The 21,529-nt window shown below is 31.0% G+C and overlaps 2 protein-coding genes across 2 annotated transcripts in view; both read left to right on the forward strand.

Moving 5' to 3' along the window:
- LOC111700037 (uncharacterized) overlaps window positions 1-21,529 on the forward strand; it is a 57,615-nt gene that overhangs the window by 24,822 nt on the left and 11,264 nt on the right. The window contains exons 5-6 of the mRNA XM_023470850.1: window positions 2,174-2,272; window positions 13,909-14,006. Of these exons, the coding sequence (XP_023326618.1) occupies window positions 2,174-2,272; window positions 13,909-14,006 (197 nt within the window). The remainder of the gene's footprint in view (window positions 1-2,173; window positions 2,273-13,908; window positions 14,007-21,529) is intronic.
- On the forward strand, window positions 16,193-21,277 carry LOC111700033 (calponin homology domain-containing protein DDB_G0272472). Its single transcript, XM_023470844.1, has 3 exons — window positions 16,193-17,144; window positions 18,522-19,967; window positions 20,804-21,277. The coding sequence occupies exons 1-3, from the start codon at window positions 16,987-16,989 to the stop codon at window positions 20,994-20,996; spliced, it is 1,797 nt and encodes a 598-aa protein (XP_023326612.1). The 5' UTR covers window positions 16,193-16,986; the 3' UTR covers window positions 20,997-21,277.

Raw genomic sequence — 21,529 nt, forward strand, 5'->3', positions numbered from 1 at the left:
ACTTTTATCCATTTAATTTTTAATTTATTTTTTAATGTCATATTGGATTTTACTTTTACAAATGTTTAATTTTATTTTGATGATTGATGTAACTGTTCTAAAATAGACAGACTGGAAAAACATACACTTTTTAAAATATAAATTTGAGTTCTAGGTATGAAAAGGTGCAATGGGTATCAAAGTTTGAAAAATTTTGGCCTGGATATTGCATTGCTCTTGAGGTCTAATTTTCTTTATCAAGATACTCCAATGCATTTCTCTTTCATACAAAAACAATTCTTCATTCTCATCAGAGCAAACCTATTGCAAGCTTTAAAGCTATGACTAGTTTTTGTGCAACTTTATCCATTCCTGCTTTCAACTTTGTCATTAATATACTGTGTCACAACATCTTATAGTGTACTACATATCATACATACATTGGTTGATATTAATTGTTCTGCTCTCTTAATATACATTTACTTTGTCTATTTGTTTGTTCCTTGTATCCAACAAACAAATGGCTAAATTGATTGAGCAATTTTTTGTAGGACAGGGGAAGGTTTATGGTTGGTCAGTAATTAAAGAGGTCACTCCAAAGTAATCTAGATTTTTTTAAATTTGAAAACTTGGTTTTACTTTTCCGGTCTTCACAGTCAATCCTTTCCTGGCAGCAAAGGCTGGACATTTTAGCTTTTGTGTTGGAATATTGTCTTTCAGTTAAAGGAACAGTAAAGGAAAAATGAAAGGGGGTATAGGCTGAAAGCTTATCACTTTAGATCTTGATCTCGACCCATGAAAGTCATATCTGAGGTTCCTGTCTCGAGAAATTGATATAAAACTGTGTCAAATCTATACGAAAATTAATATATATACAATTTTGTATAAAAGTAGTAGGTTTAAACAGATCATATTCAGAAAATAAGTAACCAATCTGAAAACGATGATATCCCAGAGAAAGCTAATTGAAATTTAGGTTTACTTTTATATTTGTTGTTTCTATTTTCAATAGATTTCATTCATAATATTATTTTTACGTCCGTATTGCTTAACCAGAAATTCCACCAATGGCAGTGGAGTAAAGTGCTCACGTGATACAGGCGGAGACACGTGACCAGTATACTGCTCTGCCATTGTTGATAGTTCTGGTCATGTGATTTAAGTTTCAGATTTTCAAAATTTTACATATATGAATTTTCGAATAATTTTAACACAGTTTTATATCAATTTCTCGAGACAGGAACATCAGATAAAACTTTCATGGGTCGCGATCAAAAGATAAAGTGATTAGCTTTCAGCCTATACCCCCTTTCAGTTTTCCTTTACTGTCCCTTTAAGATACAAATAAAAAATACTAAAGATGGATTCCTAAATAAAGTATGATTCATTATGTATGGATCATCCTATACCCCTACCTATTAAAATAAATATTAAGAGCTTTATTAAGTTCTGTGTAACATTACACAATTAGTGTGCAGACTTGGGTTAATTGAAGTAATTAAGTAAATACCTTGGAATATGTCTTAACAAATGTTGAAGAAAAGAAGTGAGGAAAAAATTAGATTTTTTTTATAAAAGATCAAATGACCCCAGAAAGTTGAATAATTTTGCCTGAAAAAAAATTTTTTTGAATGAGCTCATTTAAATTTAAATTAAAAAATTCGCATAAATTTGAGAATGAAAGTGGCCTTTTTTGAGGCCCCTTTCAGAGCAACAGTTAAAAGCTAAAATTGTCAAAAGGTAAGGGGCATAAGGCGCCTTACAAGCCTAGTATGTGAAATATGTAAAAAAAATTATTTGGCCTGTATGGCTTTCACAAATTTGCTTTTTAAATATCTTTTCTTACAAACATACAATTTTCTAGTTTATTACTTGTATAATAAAAAAAGATATTGTATTTTTTTTATTATTAATAAATACTTTGTATCTTTGTTTGTTTGTACCCAATAAACGTCAAAACGGTTGAACTGATCCAGATTTTTTTGGGGGGCAAAGCTCACATGACCCCAGAAAAATTTTATAGACATTTGAAAAATCTAGCAAAATATGTTGACAGTTATTATTTTTAATAATGCACAAATGAAAACAGAAAAATCCGCAAAATTTTGTTTTAGGAGAACGGAAAAAATAGGGACTTGAAAAGCTACAGCTTAAAGTTAAAATTTATTATCATTCTTAAATATGTTTTTTTTAGTTTACTGATGAAAGACTTGACTAAGGTGAACAAACACATGGTATCTCTGCTGAAGGAAAGTAGACCTGGATTTGAGGCAGTTCTTCAGTTTATTCTCAGGTATACTATGTAGGATCATGTAAAACATTATTTATTAAACTGAACTCCATTTATGTGTAGAAATTAAGTCTGATCAAAAAAAATTTCAAATGAAACCAATTACCAGAAGTTAATTGGTTTAGAATGAAAAGAATCATTACGGACACCCAAAACAAAACGTTAATAGATTATTCAAAAATCAGCTAATTTTTAGATTACCTAGACTAACTCCAAACATGAATTTTATTTCACTCTAAAATAATTTAGGAAAAGCTACGTATAGTTTAATAACCTTTTTTATTTCAGTAATATTTGTCAGAATTGAATTCTATTTAAAAACAGAAGTCAGGGATTTTTGTTATATAATTTTGTTATATGACATGTCACCCAGTATACTGGAAAATAGTTTTAAATAACTGAAATTTTAGTAAATCTGCGTTTTCACAAAATATGCAAAATACAAGAACAACAAAGTATTTCTTTGTATGTGCTTTTAGTAAAAGTAAATACTCCCGAAACCTTTTTTCTTTCAAAGTTTAAAGTTATTGTTGGTTTGTTTAGTGAAATTAATGTTTAGTTAAAATAAGAAAACAGTATTGTTAAGTAAACACTAGCTGCATATATTTTCCAGGACTGAGTAAAAGTATGATCTATATCCTGCACTACTATCCAGGGGACGATAAACCTTTCTCACTTTTAGGAAGTTGAATAAATTTTCATAAAACTAGTCATCAGTGCATATTTTAGTTACTTTAAGAACATAGTTTCCTTTACCACATAGTTTTCTAAGCACTATTGTTTCTAAAATCACCTAGTTTTCTTCCGTCAAAGTTTTCTTAGCCACATAGTTTCTTTAAGAACATAGTTTCTTAAAGCACATATTTTCTTTAAGAACATAGTTTCTTATAGCACATAGTTTCCACAAGCACACAGTTTCCTTGAGAACAGAGTTTCTTTAAGCACCAAGTTTTCTTAAGACATAGTTGCCTTAAGAACATAGTTGCCCTTAAGCACAAAGTGTCCTGAAAAATATAGATTTCTTAAGCTCATAGTTTCCTCAAAGCAGAAAATTCCCTTAAGCACATAATTTCCTTAAAAACATAGTGTCTTATAGCATATAGTTTCCACAAACACATAGTTCCCTCAAGCACATAGTGTCCTCAAGTTTATAGTATCCTTAATCACATAGTTTCTTTAATATATCGTTTCCTTAAGATATTGTTTCCTTAAGATATCGTTTCGTTGAGACTTAGTTTCCTTAAGAACATAGTCCTTAAAAAGCACATTACAGTTTCCTTAAGATATCGTTTTCTTAAAGTATCGTTTCCTTGAGACTTTGTTTCCGTAAGAACATAGTTTCCTTAATAACATAGTTTCCTTAAGAACATAGTTTACTTAAGAACATAGTTTCCTTAAGAACATAGTTTCCTTAAGAAAAGAACATAGTTTCCTTAAGAACATAGTTTCCTTAAGAACATAGTTTACTTAAGAACATAGTTTCCTTAAGAACATAGTTCCTTAAGAACATAGTTAACTTAAGAACATAGTTTACTTAAGAACATAGTTCCTTTAAGAACATTGATTCCTTATGCACATAGCTACCATTAAATTAGTATCAATTCCCATTAAAACTAGTCTTCATATAGTAGACCGGATATGATTCAAAAATCTTTAATATGATACCCCCTCTAGGTTAAATTCTTTACCTGTACCTATACCAAACTAAACTTTATCCCTCCCTGATCTAAAACCAATGTCTCCCTTCCCCTTTTCTTACAGAGATAACCACAATTTTGAGTCAAGTTATAACTTTAAAAAGCGGAGTATGAGATGCCTCAATTGTGCAGTCCCATTTCACTAAACTAGTTTTTTAATAAGTTTGTATAAAAAATTGTAATAATATCAAATATTTTCAAGTATTGGAATAATGTCGTCTTCCTATTTCATTGTTTTCCAGTTATCACTGTAGTAAAAAATCTCGTTCCCCTTATTTGATTTGACCACCGACCACTCATATTGAAGTGACCTGGGCTGGACTTGAAGTGTCTGACCTAAACAAACAAGAATGCAAGATATAGTGAACAGATTATTTATTTATTTTTCCCTGAATCAGTTGGAAATGTTTTTCCTTAACTAGATATTTGCACAAGTCAATTCAAACTTGTAAAAGTTTAAACCTGACTGTCTGAAAAAAGGTCTTTTTCCTTGCAAAATAATAGGGTAATGAACTTGGTCAATTGTCTTTAAAACTGTCTAATAACTAAGAATTTTAAAATTTGAATGAAGGATTTCTTATTGTGAGTTGGTTTTCTCAATTTTGCAATTGAGAATTTTCTTAGATAAATGTTTGATAAGGTTATGCAAATGCAGACCTTAAAATCTATATATAAATTTGGCTTGTCTGTCTGTTTGTTTGTATCCAATAAACGTCAAAACGGCTGAACCGATCGGGTCCAAATTTTTTGTGGGACATCACGTGACCATAGGGAAGGTTTATGAATGATAAAAATAAAATAAAAAAGGTTTTAAAGGTTTTTAGTTTTGTAAAAAAAAAATTAAATTCTTGAAAATCCTTGACCTCACATGAACCCAGTTAAGGTTTATGATCGATTAAAATTAAAAAAATTTGCCTCGAACTAAATTTGATTTTCAATAAATTTTAAAAACCCTCGAAATTTTTGGATAAAATCCGCAAACTTTTTGTTTGTTTGTTTATGTTTTACAATGAAGATACACAAAAAGAGATTGTTCACAATTGAAATAGAAGATGCTTAAAGCCCAGTAAAATACAATTATATTAAATTTTTGTAAGAAAAGTTTAATAAGTTAAGGTTCTTTTATGTCAGTTTATATGGAATAGGGTTGAATTGTCACTTGCTGAAAGAACATTTCAAATATTAATTAAATTAAGAATTTCTTCAACCAAGTGTTGTCCTGAACTAAGTTATGTATTCTCTTTATGTTAAAAAAAAATTCGTTTCCACCTTGCTCTTAATCTAATATTCACACGGCTTCACTATACATTCAGGAGAGGGAAAAAGTAAATGGAGGGATTTTTCTCAATTTTTCTCCCCTTTCCCATTCCTCCACTAACTTTTCTTCTTTAAACTTTGTTGATTTCTTCACTCAATGAGGGGGGGGGGTGGAGATCGTCGAAGAAACATTTTTCTCTAAAATGCCATTTAAACCTGCAAAATTAGAACCTATATTCGAAAATGTGCTCTGGTTTTTTCCGAAGATTTATTTTTTTGACCTGCTAAACATCGTTTATTGCAATAAAACGAGTTACAATTCGGTACAATGTTCATAAATTGGGGCTTGCCCTTTAAAAGATTTTGCTCTAAAATGCCGTTTTATCCTTCAAAATGTTCTCAATCCCTTTTCCTAAGATTTTCAAAAAAAATTCTAACTTTCTCTTTGGTCATTTTATTTGAAACAATCCTCAGTTCTCTCATTGAGAATCCACAATTTATTCTATTCTGTTGTAAAACAAAACTCACAATAAAATTTAAATTTAATTTTTTTTATCTTAGGAAAAGAAACCGAGCACATTTTCAAGATATAAGGCCTACTTTTATAGGTTAATACGGCATTTTAAATAAAAATGTTTTTTTAAAAGACCTTCCCAATTTTGGGGATTGTACCTACAAGAAGCACTATTTAACATAGTACAACAATGTTTAGTAGGCTGAACATCTTAAACGCTGTTTTTAGATTTGGTTTAATGCGAGATCTAGCAAGAAAGCGCACTAAAATATTTCAAGTAATGTAGTCTTTGCAAAAAACTAAAATATCTTTGCAACTGGATGGTGTAAACCTTTGATATTTCAAGCTTACAGAATTTGATATAAAAATTCATAGTTTTTAAAAGGCATACTACATTGGGTTGCAAAGATCAAGGGATTAGAAAGTCAGAGTTTGTGGCAAAGACCTAATTCCTTTATCATGTCCCATCAGAATTTGAAAATATAGTAGCTGATAATCCTATCCTTAGGATTTCAGAGTGTTTACATATTTAAAATTCATAAAATCCTAGAAAGTTTCTCCCCCTTCTTCAGTTATTGACAGCCTGGAGGCGTAATAAATATAAACTTTTGGACAGATTTATATAAACATATATATTTATAAATTTGTCTAGCAGTTCGTTCAAACTTTTTCTGCAACCCAGATCTGTTAGATTTATTTTTCTCTCATGAAAATAGGAGTATTTTATCTTTGAAAAAGAATCCTTTTAACATTTCTACTGACTCCTGAGCTTGTAAGAAAGGAATTGAGCCTTTTTCATAAACTCAAAGACTCATGTTCCTATCTATTATTAGTGAGCTCTGGGCTTGTTTAAAGAAGTGATCGATGAGCCTCAAAACTATTAACTAATAATAATTATGTGTTTGGGAAACAATTTACAAATTTAATAAACAAAGAAATTGAGTTTTGGTGATAAACTCTGATTTTCTAATTTCTATGTTGTGCAACCCGATCTTGTAAGACTTATTTATTTCAAACTATGAAATGTCAAAATGTCTTGAAATGTCAAAGGTTTACACCATCAGGTTGCAAAGATACAGTGATTAAACAATTTGTGCTTGCGGCAAAAACTCAATTCCTTTTTGAGTTTTCTAACATTTTAATTGTTTCTTTACTATTGCATATTCCTTTTTAAAACTGGAACTTTTAACATCAATGCAGGATAAAATTTCTGTATGTTTTGGTACTCAGCAAAATTTGTATTAGGGTGTTCAAGTTTCATTATAAACAAACATGCTTCAGGACAAAATCGAATTGCTGAAAACAAACTTTTTAATGCTAAGCAATATATATTTCAGCTTTGTTGCTGCGGTTCTTAGTTCTTTTATTGGTTCGATTTCAATTTCCTTTTTTCCTTTATTTTCTATATTTTCCCTTTAACGTGATCTAGTGTAAGTGTAATTTTAATCGAGCCTCCCTGAAAAGATTGAAATGCTCGCAACGCTACCCTTTAAAGCTGCGTCTGATCATATATGTACTGGATATTAAGTTGAATGTCCTGATTATTTTTGTGGTTTCTCTACAAAAGTGAATTGGGCATAATTCTATTGCAGGAGAACATATCGGAAATATCTTAATTAAATAGTTTTTGGTCTCTGGTAAAATAAATTTTGCTACTTAAGAAAAAAGATGACCAGTTTGTTTCCAGAAAGTTGATTTCATTTAATATTTTCTCTGTTCTAGTTCTTTATTCTGTAATTTTACTAAAGTTTGTTGGCAAAGAACATTAGAAGCATAAGGGAATGGTTTTGGCTCAAGGGAATAATTCTGAGATTATTTTAAGGACAAAACCATTCAGAGCATTTTTTAAGAAAGATATATATACATTCACTTATTTAGGACAATGCAAAAAATTATTTTGGAAGGTTTAAAAAGTAATGAAAATCATTATTCAGAAGATAAGGTTAATCTAAAAAATAACGCCGCCCCCCCCCCACCTCCCAAAAAAAAAGGTTTTGCAACTCACTAAACCTTATTCTTTGATCTCTCAAAGCAAAATTTTTAAACTAAATTATTATGAAACTAAATAGATCTAGTATTTATTGAAAATCTGTATCCCTCTATATTCAAAGAAATAGAAATCGGTGTTTTGTTTAGTTTCCAGATGTTTGCAGGATTTAGAATTTTCTTTTATCTTGGCAACATTTAACAAAGAGTATTGGATTATTCTAGTTTCAGCATAAACGAACCATGATTGAGGACATAGTTTCCCAGAACAGAGAACTCTTGTATTGTGGATATCAAGATCAATGCTTGATTTTGATCTCTTTTTATTCTGAATATTTACTTATTACATCTAATCTTTATTCAATATTCCACATGGTAATCGTTTTGATCAGGAGAGGGATAACTGAAATGAAGAGATTAAGCATTAATCCTCAAATTAAAAGTCACCACAGTGGATATTGTGATTAAGAAATCGGGATTTATGAGTATCCTACACACAAGTTCTAAGCTCAAGAGGCACAATTTTCTTTTAGAAAAGGGGTGTATATTTTCCATTTTGATACACCTTTTTTTGTCAGGGATTTAAAAAGGGTGCATAATTTGAAAAAGTTCAAATATAAAATTCAGATCTGCAGGGGTTGTGCCTTGTTCTAGCCTTTAGGGGGTAAGGTGATACAAGATTTGACTCCCTTCCCTCTCAAATTTTTCTTTATAAGTCCATTTTTGTTTTCCACAAGATAAGCATTTAGTTATATTCTTCTTATCTATATTTTTGCTCCTTCAGTTTCTATCTACAAATAATTTATAGCTGGACATGTATAACTTTTTTCAATCCCTTCATTAAAGGAAAGTTAAAATCGTTTGTTACCATATATTTGCTCATAACTTAACAGGTTCATATCCAGGCCTCGCCTAACAGGCTTCGAAGAATTCACAATGTTTTTACATCAATGTTGTGGAACTCTCCTAAAGAGGCAGACTATTGTCTTTCACAACCCTGAATTTTGTTTTCAGTAACAACTATTTCTGTTAATTTTCTTAAACAGAATGTTTCCCAGTCCTACAATAATGTGTATTGTTGTTTTTGTTCAAGTTTTTCTATAAGAATAGAGAAGTTTCTGTAACATAAGACACAATAGTTCCAGGGCTTTATAGAGACAATAACACCTTTATTTACAAATCTAGGGATTTACATTTGTATCTAGGATCAACCCTCTCGAAAGGATGTAATCTTGTGTTTATCAACTAACAGGTGTTTAATCTTTCTATATATAATTAGATTAAAGAGGCTGTCAATGGAATTTTTAAGTATTACTGTAATAAATATTGGGTAAACATGATATTCTGTAAACCTGAAACCTGAAAATTATTAACTATCTACATTTGTAAACTTTTAAATAAAACCCATTATTCATTTGAATGTGTTTCAAATGAATATGTAGCATGATTAGCTTCATTAGAATAAAGATATCTGCTGCCAACACAAATATCATCTCGTTGGACAAAGAGTATACATGCCAGCTAAGCGATCGTTTAACTCATGAGTCGGATGTCATCAAGCAAGTGACTTCTATAAGTACCTGGGAACGTCATCAGCAAAAGGGGTAACTATGGTGTCAAGAGCCAATTCTTCTAAAGTTGTGATCTTGCTCACCAACAAGAACGAGATCGTCAGCATTTCATCATCATTGGCACTGTGGTGCAATGTTGCCCTGCAGGGGTGGTACCCATCACAGCAGGAGTAATACAGCAGTTGGAAGTTGTACAAACAAAACTAGGGAAATCTATTCTGGTAGTACCGTATTCGTCTGAAAATGCGATCGTCTGTACCAATCTAGGTTGGAAACCTATTAGGATGTAGATAGAGGTAGCGAAACTACGGTTTATGAAGAGGGTGGAAGATCAGGATTTTATAGAGAGTAGACTGGTTAAAGTCTGCATGGATTGAAACAAAGATAAAAGAGGGTCCCTATACATGAGGAACTTGGAGGATCTACTAGGAAGACATAGGGATGGGGAGAGGGAACTGGGAGATATTACTGTTAAGCAGTTGCAAATCTTTTATCAATTGGAAATCCAGAACTCTGTGCAGAATCTGGTTTCTCTACAACTTCACCAGTAGCCTCACAAATGGTGGAAACCAGCAAAGTTTTTGTGCAATTCTAAATGCTCAAACATCATGACCCAATTCAAGTGTATGAACGTTGGCTTAGGAAACAGGAATGGCTATAGAGCGGCAGATCAATCAATAATCAATCTATGATAGCAGACTTGCTTTAATAATCAATCAATAAAATACACCGTAGTAGCTAACAGGGCGGTTTCCACTTATCAACCATGTTGAATAATGCACTCAATATGATATGTAGAATCTGTGTTTGGTCTGGCAATAACTTTGGATGTCCAACGCAAAGGCAAGCTTAAATATTTGGATTACAGAATAATCTTTTATAAAAAGTCACATTCTTTACAAATTACGGAAAGTCTATATGAATCATAATTTCCCACATAACACTTGAGAATTAGTAAAGTCATTTCGATAATGTTTGTGTGGTTGTAGGACATCCCTAAAAGTCAGATTTGATTTGATTTGATTTGATTTGATTTGATATATAATGACATACATCTTAATTGCGCCTATTTTAACTGTTCTGTAATATGTAACATGATGGGCTTAATCATGTGATATAGATAAAGACATAATAATTGTAATTACGTCTATTAACTTAAACTTTTAATATGTGAACCTCAAATACACGAGTTGATTTAGAAATTCTGTACTGTTTACTGCGAGAGAGTAATCATTCCCGGTTTTAATAAACAGGTTGAGGATTGTCCCCTTTAATTTGGGATCAATAGTTACTAGCTTCTGATTGATATTGATAGCTAACAAGATCGTGCCCAGTGGTAGTGGCGTTGGCAGATCACGAGTGTGGTTCCCTGTTTTGATAAACAGGTTGAGGATTGTGCCCTTTGATTTGGCAATCATAGTCACAAGCTTCCGATAGATATCGATAGCTAGCTAGATTGTATAAGTGAAACTGAACTGTACCTGGATAGATACGTGTTAGAGAAACCGTTCAGGAGTAGGATATTCACTACATTTCAAATTTGTCAACATACCTTAAACACCTATGGCTGAGCAAGAATTATGGAGATATCCTTGATGTTTTTTTCTGAACTTTGATAATTTTCAATCATGGTTTGTCGGTCAAAGTGACTTGTGGATTTATCAGCAAGGGTGGAAATGGACAAAATTAAATTATTTTTTAACCCTTTAAAGGCTGGGGATCTTAATCTAGCCCTAGATAAAGGCTTTAGACTAAAATGTCAAGTGTTGTATAAGTGCTAGGGAGATTTGAAAAAAGGACAAAAACGGTCAGAAAAGTTCTAAAAATAATTCTTTTTGTTTAACAAATATTTAGATGTAAAACATATTTTTAAAATCATTTTTCAATGGCTTTTTTAATATTTAATTTTTAGGTTGAGACGTGAATTGTATATTACAATTTTAAATTATTTGGTAACTTTAAATAACGTTGACAGTTCCTTCAATAATATTATTAATATTTGAACTATTTTTAGAATAAAACCTTTTTAACTAACTGAAAAATAGTTCCGAAATATATTCCGGTTCCAGATGTAATTTATTTTACTTTATCTAAAAGTTTTTATGTTAAAAGTTGAAATTAATAATAAAAAGATCGTAAGTTTCCCCATTTTTCAGTAATGGTTTGAGTTAAAGTCGGAGCCATACTTTCTTAATATACACCAATCTAAATTAATATCAAAAGTTAAAACTTTTTCTTCTTTAAAGCAGTCGTACTCTTTTTAACATTTATACTAAGTTAATCTGTCATTTTTCTCAAAATTTTCATATTCTGCAATTCCACTTGATTTGAACAGACAAAGTTCTTATTCAGTGAAAACACAGTCTACATAAATTTTAACGATTTCTCATTGGCTGATTTATTTTTGGTCTCTGATGGTTAATATTTCAAGCCAGATACAAGTATCAGGAATTAACTTTATCCGTTGAACAGACAAATATGCGGATTAAAGCTTGCTGAAGATATTAACGATAAATACGTTTCTAGACTATTGCATTGTCAGTGACTTTTTTAAATATATTCTTTATCAACTGTTAGAGAGCCTGAAAGGAGTTATCCTTAAATAGCCTCCTATTCTTGGAGATACTAAGTAAGGATGCTTGTTTTTTCGTTTTGTTTTTAACTTTGAAAGATTGACCTAAACTATGACTTCGTAGCAGATGTGCATCAAAATTTTACTGAATCTCCATTTTTAAAAGGTGCATTCATGATTCACAACATTACCCATAAAATCTTTATCCGATTAATACTTGTTTATTTCTAGCTTGTTTTTGAAACAGAAATCAGCAAGTCACACACATCTTATAAACCATGCAATTAAAAACAATCAATTTTTAATGTTAAAAATATGGATATCTCATTTATTTTTGATCATGCAAAATATTTTAAAGTAACGTTTTGAATCAGACATTACCTTAGCAAATATTTAGTCCTATATAAATAAATAAATATAAACAAATGTAAATGTAAGTTTTGAAATAGGATCTATTTGTAACAAGGAGAATACAGAATATTGCAATCAAGGGAATCTATCACTGATTGTCTGCTAACAGACAATCACAGAGTGTCCCAAAAAATAGTAGCTCTCGTTTTTTGAATTATCTACCTTTATTCTTTAAAAAAGTTCTGATCTAAAGGTGCAAATAAAAATCTTGATCATAGCTAAAATTATGATGGCTTCGAAAATCCCCAGATGCATTGCAGTTTTTTTTTCAAAATTGAGGCCCCCTGTTTTCAGAGACACCCCGTAGAACCTGTTGTTTTTGCCAAGAAGCATAGACAGCTATAGGAGGGTATTCTGTACTAAAAGGGATTAAGCCGCGGTTTAAAAATGGTTGGTTCCACTTAAAATTGTATCAAATGTTTCAAGATTTAAGCCGGCGCATAATTTAAACCGGGTTTTGACGGATTTAAACCGCGGCTTAAATTCTTTAAATTCCATCTCTGATTTTGAAATTACGTCTTGTTCAAAGAACTTACCATTATCCTATAAGGCAATCATGTTTGGTGAATTGTCAAGATCTATGTGAGATTATTTTATGCTTTATCATTACAAACAATACTAATCTGATTCTGAAACATAAAGAAATAAGATGAAGAAAATAGATCAAACGTTGTTATCTCCTATTTATCAGAAAATCGAACTATTAGTATTATTATTATTATTATTATTTTGTATTTCCATTATGTTCAGTATAAGAGCTATAATTCTTTTATATATTATGTTTTATAAATAATGGAAATATATAAAAACAATCAATAACAGTTAATAATATAATATCAGTCCCTTCTCTTATGTCTAACAATATGGTTAAATACAGTGTGTCCCAATGAAAAATGACAGATTGAAGACGACCAATTATAATATTGAATATATAAGTTAAAACGAGTAAAATATCCTTTGAGCAATAAATTAACTAACCTTCATTTTTCACAAGGTGTTTCAATAAACATGGGAATCAAGAGACGACTTGAAAATATTCGATTTCCGATAGTTGATCAAGAGTGTATAAAAATATACGTTTTATAACCTTTCTAAAGTCTGATATCTTCAGTATTAACGGAGATATTCAACATTTTAACGAGTTTGTTGTCTATTAAATTAGAACCTGGAATAATTTCTTCATATCCCCGTCATTATTGAAGGTGCAAAAATGTTAAACCATTTAGAATTCCCAAGACTAAAAGTTTTAATTAAATCTTTAAAGGTTATGTGATTAATTAAAAAAAAAAATTGGGTGGGGGGTTAAATGATTTTTTTTTTTAAATAAAAAGTTTTACAATGAGTCGGGGGGAGGAAAGAATTTACAAACATTCCTTAGGTTTACCCAACTCACATTTCACATTGGTCCAGACTGTTATAAAAAGTTGCGTCAAGTTTCAAGATTGGGTCAACCTAGGCCATTGGTTTTACCACACAAACTGACTTATACTTATTTTGTATCCTGAGTATTAACATTGTTGTACAAACACTTGATTTTAGTTTCAGTTTTCCAGAAGTATTTGGAAAAAATATCATCAATTTGCCTGAGAGCTCGCAATTTTTGGATCACCTTTAATCCGATTCTTTTTAAGGTTTCAGTTCCTCAGTGATAATGAAGACGATCTTCTCTCTGCTCTTTCAAGCTTTGGTTCAGAGTTCGAGGAGTTCACTATTACAGAAAGGGGTCCAGGTTAACGGATTTTAAAGGGACTGTAAGCGTAATTTTAAGTGACTCTCCATGCAAAGATGTCAATGCCCGATTCACAACGTTACCCTTAAAAGCTTTGTCTGATCAAGTATGATTTATGTATCGATGTTTATAATTTGAAAAACTGAATTATCAGATTTAATCACTTTTTATTAAATAGAAAAAGCACATTAGTTCCCACAGGTTTCAAGGTTCTCGTTGTTATCTTTTTTACATGGTTTTGTACTTTTAATTTTTTTTTTTACATTTTTGATTAATTTTTCACAATGTGATAGTTAGAATTTGACATCAAAAAGCGAGTTTTTTCACCTTTTTAATTCTTAAATACCAAAACATTTTTTTCACATTCAGCAAATAGTACCTTTGACAACAAACCTAATATCTGGGGGGAAAGGAGGGTGAAGATTCTTTAAGAAAACATATGCATCCCTGAAATGTAATGTTAAGCCTGTGACACAATTTTTTTCATCTAATTTCGTAATATATTAAGGTCTTTTTTATTCTTCTCAATTATTAAATTTCCGACTAAAATCTGTCCATGGAAACCTTGGTCCTATCACCCTGAAAACCCAAATATTTCGATATGGACGAAAGGACTCATTAAGAAATGGATATGTCATTTTCCCTTTAATTTACCAGAATATTTTGATAAATGATTTTTAAAATCAGTTAAATGTTGCTATTTTGATACTCCACTCTCCTCTTTTAGAACCCCCTTTTAACCTTTAACTAATATATATTGCATATTCCTTAGTTGTTATTCAAGTAATTAAGCATTATTAATGCTTTAATTATCCCAATTAACCCCATTCATTAATAATATTAATTATAAATGCAACTGCATTTTAGGAACTGTTAGCGTAATGTCAAGTTTCCCTCCGTTTAATAAGTTATGTCTGATAAAGATTCCCTTAAGATCTTGAAATAGTATGAATTTATTAAATATCTTTCCTTTTCTATACTGCATAAATCTGCAAACTGCTGCTAATCATAATTAAAAGATTCAGATTGAAAAGTAAGGATGATATTGCAATCATTTCGGCTCAGAAAAAAGTTAATAAAAGTACCTTTGTAGATTGGGGTTGTAATTTTTTTTAAATGGATTGCACACGAAATCACGCACTTTTAGAAATCGAGAATAATTTTGTGGTTCAAATCATTTCCGCTGTATTATGGCAGCTACTCTGTATGTATGTAAATCAATTGTATCGAAATATTTCAGCACTGAAGGGGTTTAAGCCGCCATATTGAAATTATCAAACAAAAAATTGATTTTTCATATGGCAACCTGGTTTTTTTGAGTAATGAACTTTTAGACCAAAGAGGTGAATGTTTTAGTTATTTTGTCATCAGAAAAGTAAGTTATTATTATCCTTATTTGTGTACTTTAAAAAAAATTGTTTCCAACAAATTTCGGAAATCCACAAATAATTTTTATACTTTTAAATGTCCTAAGAAGCAAGGCTTGTAGAATGTAGATAGATTGGCAACAAATAATGTTTTTTTTTCTGCATTTTAACTGAAAATGAAGCGCAAATACCTACGCCATAACAATTTACTCGAGATGTATCTATCCAGGTCTACTCGTTACCAAGATCAACCAGGACTAACTTCTCAGATTCTAAAGGCCACTCAGGCAATATCTCAACCAGGATGAACTCCCAAGCTCTAAATGACACACAGGCCAAATCTCAACCAGGCTTAACTCCCCGGTTCTAAAGAACACACAGTCCAAATCTCAACCAGGCTTAACTTCCCGGTTCTAAAGAACACACAGTCCAAATCTCAACCTGGCTTAACTCCCCGGTTCTAAAGGACACACAGTCCAAAGAATTTGCTACACAGGCAAATTCTCAACTCGTAAAATTCAAAGAGTACCAAAGCTTTCTTTCGAGCTAACTTAGGCTTCTGATACCATAATCAACTAACAACTAACTTTATTTAATAACTAGGTTACAAAGTTAACATGAATTGACGTAATTCAGTTCATACAATGTTATAGATATCACATGATTAAGACCATCGTATTACGTATTTATCGCACAGTTAAAGATTAAGTTACGTATTTAAAGGATTAAAGAGAATAGATATAACGCAGTTAATCTTCTCTGCCCATATTATATACCGTAATTTGAGCTAATCATGTTAAGATAGATATCACATGATTAAGACCATCGTATTACGTATTTATCGCACAGTTAAAGATTAAGTTACGTATTTAAAGGATTAAAGAGAATAGATATAACACAGTTGATCTTCTCTGCCCATATTATATACCGTATTTTGAGCTAATCATGTTAAGTGTTCGATTGAAACGCAGTTTCAATGAATAATCTCATTATGTCTAAGTTTAAAGATTAAATCCTTTATGACGTACAACGTACTCCAAGTTTTCAGAATATCATGTTTACCCGCTTTATGCTACATAAGTATCCTGCAATGTTTTGTGATTTTGTTAAAATCTGTCAAAGTCAAATTATTGGACGTCGTTAAATGTATGTTTCGTACAATTTATTACAGTCACAGTTTGCTTTTTTTACAATGTCATATTCAGATACCTTATATATATATAAATTTATTTGATAATGTGATGCAAAATATTTACTTTGTAATGTCTTTAAATGTAATTGTGACACAAAGTGCACACTGTATATGGATTTTAAGATGATGCCCTTACTACAGGGCAGAGACGACTATACGGAATTTGTTTAGTCTTTATACTTAAAGTCATGGTTTTTTTACCAATCAATAATAGAATATATTGACGCCTGAAAGTCAAGTTTAACTATCAAATCATTAAAAGAGTTAGAAGTCGTCATTGAAGTCACATACCTTGTGGTTGTGGAGAACCATGTTCATTAAAATAAGGAATAATTTTGATATCCTTCACGAGATAAGATTAGATTATAAATTGAATTAAATTGATAAAGATTTCATATTTATCTATTTTAAAAAGAAAAAAATGAAGATCAAGAAGAAGGAAAGTGGAGGAGAAAGAAAGGGAAAGCATACAAACAAGAAAAGCTTCAAAAGAAAACAGAAAATGGAAGCTAAGATCAAAGAAGATGCAACACGGAAAAGAACCTTTGAAAGGTTGGAAGAAGAAAATGAAGTAAAAAGGTAGGATTACAGTTTTTACCAGGGATACCCAAAAAATGTTAAAAAAAATTTGTTTAATTTTATGCTGAAACTAAATGAACCATTTATTAATCACTCCTTAATAAACAGATGAGATTTGTGTTGGTTTTAGCAAGGTTTGGTTGGTATTATGCCCCTTTGATTCAGCTCCAGATCCATGAAGACAAAATGTTCCAGATTCAGACCCTAAGCACTGTTGACCACACATGACAAATTTAGGTTTTAGATTTAACTGATAATTACCCCCAAATTGTTTTGGAAATTAAACCTATATAGGATTAGTCGATTTCAAAAATCTTTTTAAACAAATTTGATAAGTTGTCTTTTTTGAGAAAATGGGGTTTGAAATATTTGCCAAAATGGATCCAAAATTGCCATGAAGAGGAAAACTGAAAAAGGTGATAATCATCGAATCCATAAAGTTTACATTTGAAATTACAAATATTGACTTAAATATTTTTTTATTTTATAAATAGTCAGTTTTCTTATGTTTGGCACCTTTTTTTAACCTTTTCATCACATTTGAATTGAATAAAATTTATAAAAAGGATTAACTTTGTATTAAATAAAGTTGTTAGTTTATTTGTATTCTGTAGTTGTTTTAGGGTTGGGTGACAACAGTTATTTTATTAAGCAAGAACTATGTTTTAAATCATGATATTTTACATATCACTGAAAACATAATCCGGAGAGATTAATGTTAGATAACCAACTCCCTTTAGAATGAAAAAATATTTTGGGTTTACTTTCTTAATTTTTATGTAAACCTTTTAGATTAAATGATTATCACCTTTTTGCAGTTTTCAGTCCTGGCAAACTAAAGGATCCCTTTTGGTCAATTTTTCAAACCCCACTTTCTCCAAAAGGGCTACTCATCAAATTTTGAAATTGGCTTATCCTATACTTTAAATTTTCTAAAAAAAATTGGGGTTAATTTAAGTGAAGCTTAAAACCTAAATTTGTTATGTGTGTGACACTGAGTAAAAATCCGAGATTTAAATGATAAAAATTTTTTTTTTTTAATTCCTAATACAAGGGTCAAAGTGTTCCAGTAATTTCATGGATTGTGACTTTATGAATTATTTTGAATTATTTTGAATAAAAGGCTATTTAAAAAATAAATTTTTTCATTAATTTGCTAAACAAAATTTTAAATAGTATCTAATTTGAGAAAAATTTAGTTTTATCTCAAAATTATTTAATTAATTTCGCAAAAATATGTTCGTATTTAAACTTCAAAGTAAATTTTCGAAATTTGTGAATACAAAGTATTTCTTTGAGATCGTCAGAATTTAGCAAAAGAATCTTTGGAAACCCTTGTTTCAATGTATGTAAAGTTATAATTGACATTACTCCAAGGATGAAAGCGGCTGACAGCAATTTTCAACCTGAACAGAAGATGTCGACAGAGAAGAGGGAGGAAGAAGACCATAAATTGACTCAGAAGGAATGGAATTATTCGCTAGTAAAGGATATGATGAAAGAAAATATTGAACAGGAAAATAAAATTGAAGAGATGCAATCTAGGATGGAAAAGGAAAAACAGGAGAATAAAACGGAAATGGACAAATTCCAAGCTCAGATGGAAAAGGAAAAAGTTGAGAACTCTAAGAAAATGGGGGAAATACTCTCTTTAGTGGAAAAGGATAAAAAAGAGAACATAAAGAGAATTGTGGAAATGGAAGCAAAGATGGAAAAGGAAAAAGAAGACAATAAAACTAAAATAAAGGAATTACAATCCCAAGTTGAAAAAGAGAAAGACAAAAATGAGAAGATATTTGTAGATATTCAAACTATGATTGAAACTAGAAAAGATCAGGATAAAAAGTGGTTGGAAATAACTGCTAAAGAAAAGAACAAGAACGAGGAGCTAAAGAATGCATGGATAAAGTCTGTTCAAGCCAACGCTGATCTGATAATAAAAGTTGATAAAGACGAAAAGGAAACCAAAATTCTGAAAAAGGAGAAAGAAGACATGGAGAAGAGGATAATTACTCTAGAAACTGAACTGCTGACAGAACAGGAAGAAAGAAGACGATTAAAAATTAAAAAGAACAATGTTGAAATGGAAAGGGATGAATTGAGAAATAAACTTGAAGTTTTTGAGAAGGATAAAGATGCTGAAAAGAAGAAAAGAATTGCTGCAGAGGTTGATCTAGATGTGCAGAGAACAACAGCTGAAAAGGAGCTGAGAGAGTTGAGAAAGAGTTTGCTGCAAGCTGACAAAGAACTGAAGAATGTCAAAGAGAAAGGAGCAAAGATGAAAAAGGATTTAGAATCAGCTGAAAAGGAGATACAGAAAATGCAAGAGAAAATCAAGAAAGAAGAATCGGAAAAAAATAATCTTATGTCCAGATTAAAGCTTGAGGCTTTAGCCAGAGAAGAAAGTAGAAAGGTACTTGAAACATATAAAACTTTACTCGACAAGACAAGAAAAGCAAACATCGAGACAGCAGAGAGAGTAAAACTGAAAATGAAAGACATGAAAACAGCAGCAGAAAGTTCCAGAGCCTTGATGCATGAGAAAGTTAGTAAAGTAATTGCACTGACTTCTTCAAACGATGATTTGGTCAGGAACATAAAGGAGCAAAAAGAAGAACTGACTAAATGTAAAGAAGCACTAATTGAGGAGAAAGAGAAGAAAACTCGAGCAGAACTTGAGAAGAATAACACTATTCGGGAGAAGACTGATCTACTCCAGGAGCTAAATGAGTTTGTCTCATGTCCTGTGTGCCTGGAGCTACCAAGAGGAAACAGGATCCCAATCTGTAGAAATGGCCATATCACATGTGATACCTGTTGCAGGTAAATTTGTTAGTTAAAGGCACTGTCCACGAAAATCAAAAGGATTCTCGATTTTAAGAGTTCATTGCTCTTTGTATCTGTGGAACAATGAGAGGGATAATATTGTTTTTCTTATTTGAAAAGAAAGAAATTTCGTCAATTTTGCTTTCTTGTCTCTTATGCATAATTTCTCAACTCACTTTTGTAGAAGGCCTGCATTTTAAAAAGGAGAAAAACACAAATATTTCCATTATTTATGCCCTGACAGCAATTTAAAGGATACCATAGTCAATCAACGTGTAATTTGTGGAGATGCATTGACAGTACTGGTGCAAGAGCGGGAAATGATTTCATCCAAAATTATACAATGATAACCAGAAAACTGTAGAATAGGTAGAAGACATGAAAGCAAAATTGAAGTACATTTAATCTCACAAAACAAAAAGCTTTCCATGTAAGTTATTTAATCTCTTATTAAGGGAAATGCGTCTACTTACAATGCGCTATTACTCTGCCTCATTTCCATTGGACTATTTAAAGTCATAATTTGAAACTGAAAGTCTACGTCTTATTTTGTTTTCTGGTTTTCACTGTACCAAAGTTCTAAGTAAATCTGTTAAATAGACAATTGACATTTCTATGAATAAATAATTTTGGTAAAAATTGGATTTTGTTGTTATTGATTCTCTTTAAATGATATTAGGATATCTTTAAAAAAGTTACTAAATTGCTTCATATATGACATTTGGATAAGTTCCACTTAAAAAAGGTGCAATGGGAAAATTGTCGCTTTGAAAAATGATTGGGAAAACACATCAAGATTATTTTTAATTGATTTAAAGCAAATGTTGTTGTAGGAGAACATGTCCAATATGTCGGGTGATACTATCCAAGGACAACCAAAACCCCCAGTTCTCAAGGCTGGCGCTAAACATCTGTTCTCTTGCAGAGTATACCTGCCTTTACCCTGGGTGTAAGGTGAAGGGGAAGAAGGAGGAGGTGGAGAACCATGAGACGCAGTGCACCTTCAAGAATGCTAACAAAAACTGATCAGTAATCCCCCTGGCCCCCTCACCTCTCTCTACTTTATTTATAGAGAATCATGAGATTGGTTGTACCTTAAAAATGCTCTTTGGGCAGAAAATTCTTCGTAAAATGACCCTTTCCCCTTTTCTTAGCTAAAATTCTCTTTTTGTTAAATGAAAAGTTGTTAAAAATTAGCAATTAATGCTGTTTAAAACATTAATTGATTCTTGGGAAATGTCAGTTTGAAAATTCTCACAGTAGTTATTTTTTTGTATTTTTTTTATTTTGGAATAAATGTTTTTTTTTAGAAATTTTTATAGGTTCAGTAGATTTTAAAATTGCACATTGAGAGGGGGGGGGTGAAAGATGAATTATTAAATTCATACGCTTACTATACAACTACATACAGTGGTAGCCAGAATACAGTGGAATTGATAGCCGACCTTATTCAAACCAAAATGGCATTTTTGGTTGAAAAATAAGCACTTGGTTCATATAAAAAAAGATAATAATCTATCTATATAATAAAACAAGACATTCGTATATATGTTCCCTTT

This window comes from Eurytemora carolleeae, unplaced genomic scaffold (assembly GCF_000591075.1).
Source record: "Eurytemora carolleeae unplaced genomic scaffold, Eaff_2.0 scaffold92, whole genome shotgun sequence".
NCBI lineage: Eukaryota > Metazoa > Arthropoda > Copepoda > Calanoida > Temoridae > Eurytemora > Eurytemora carolleeae.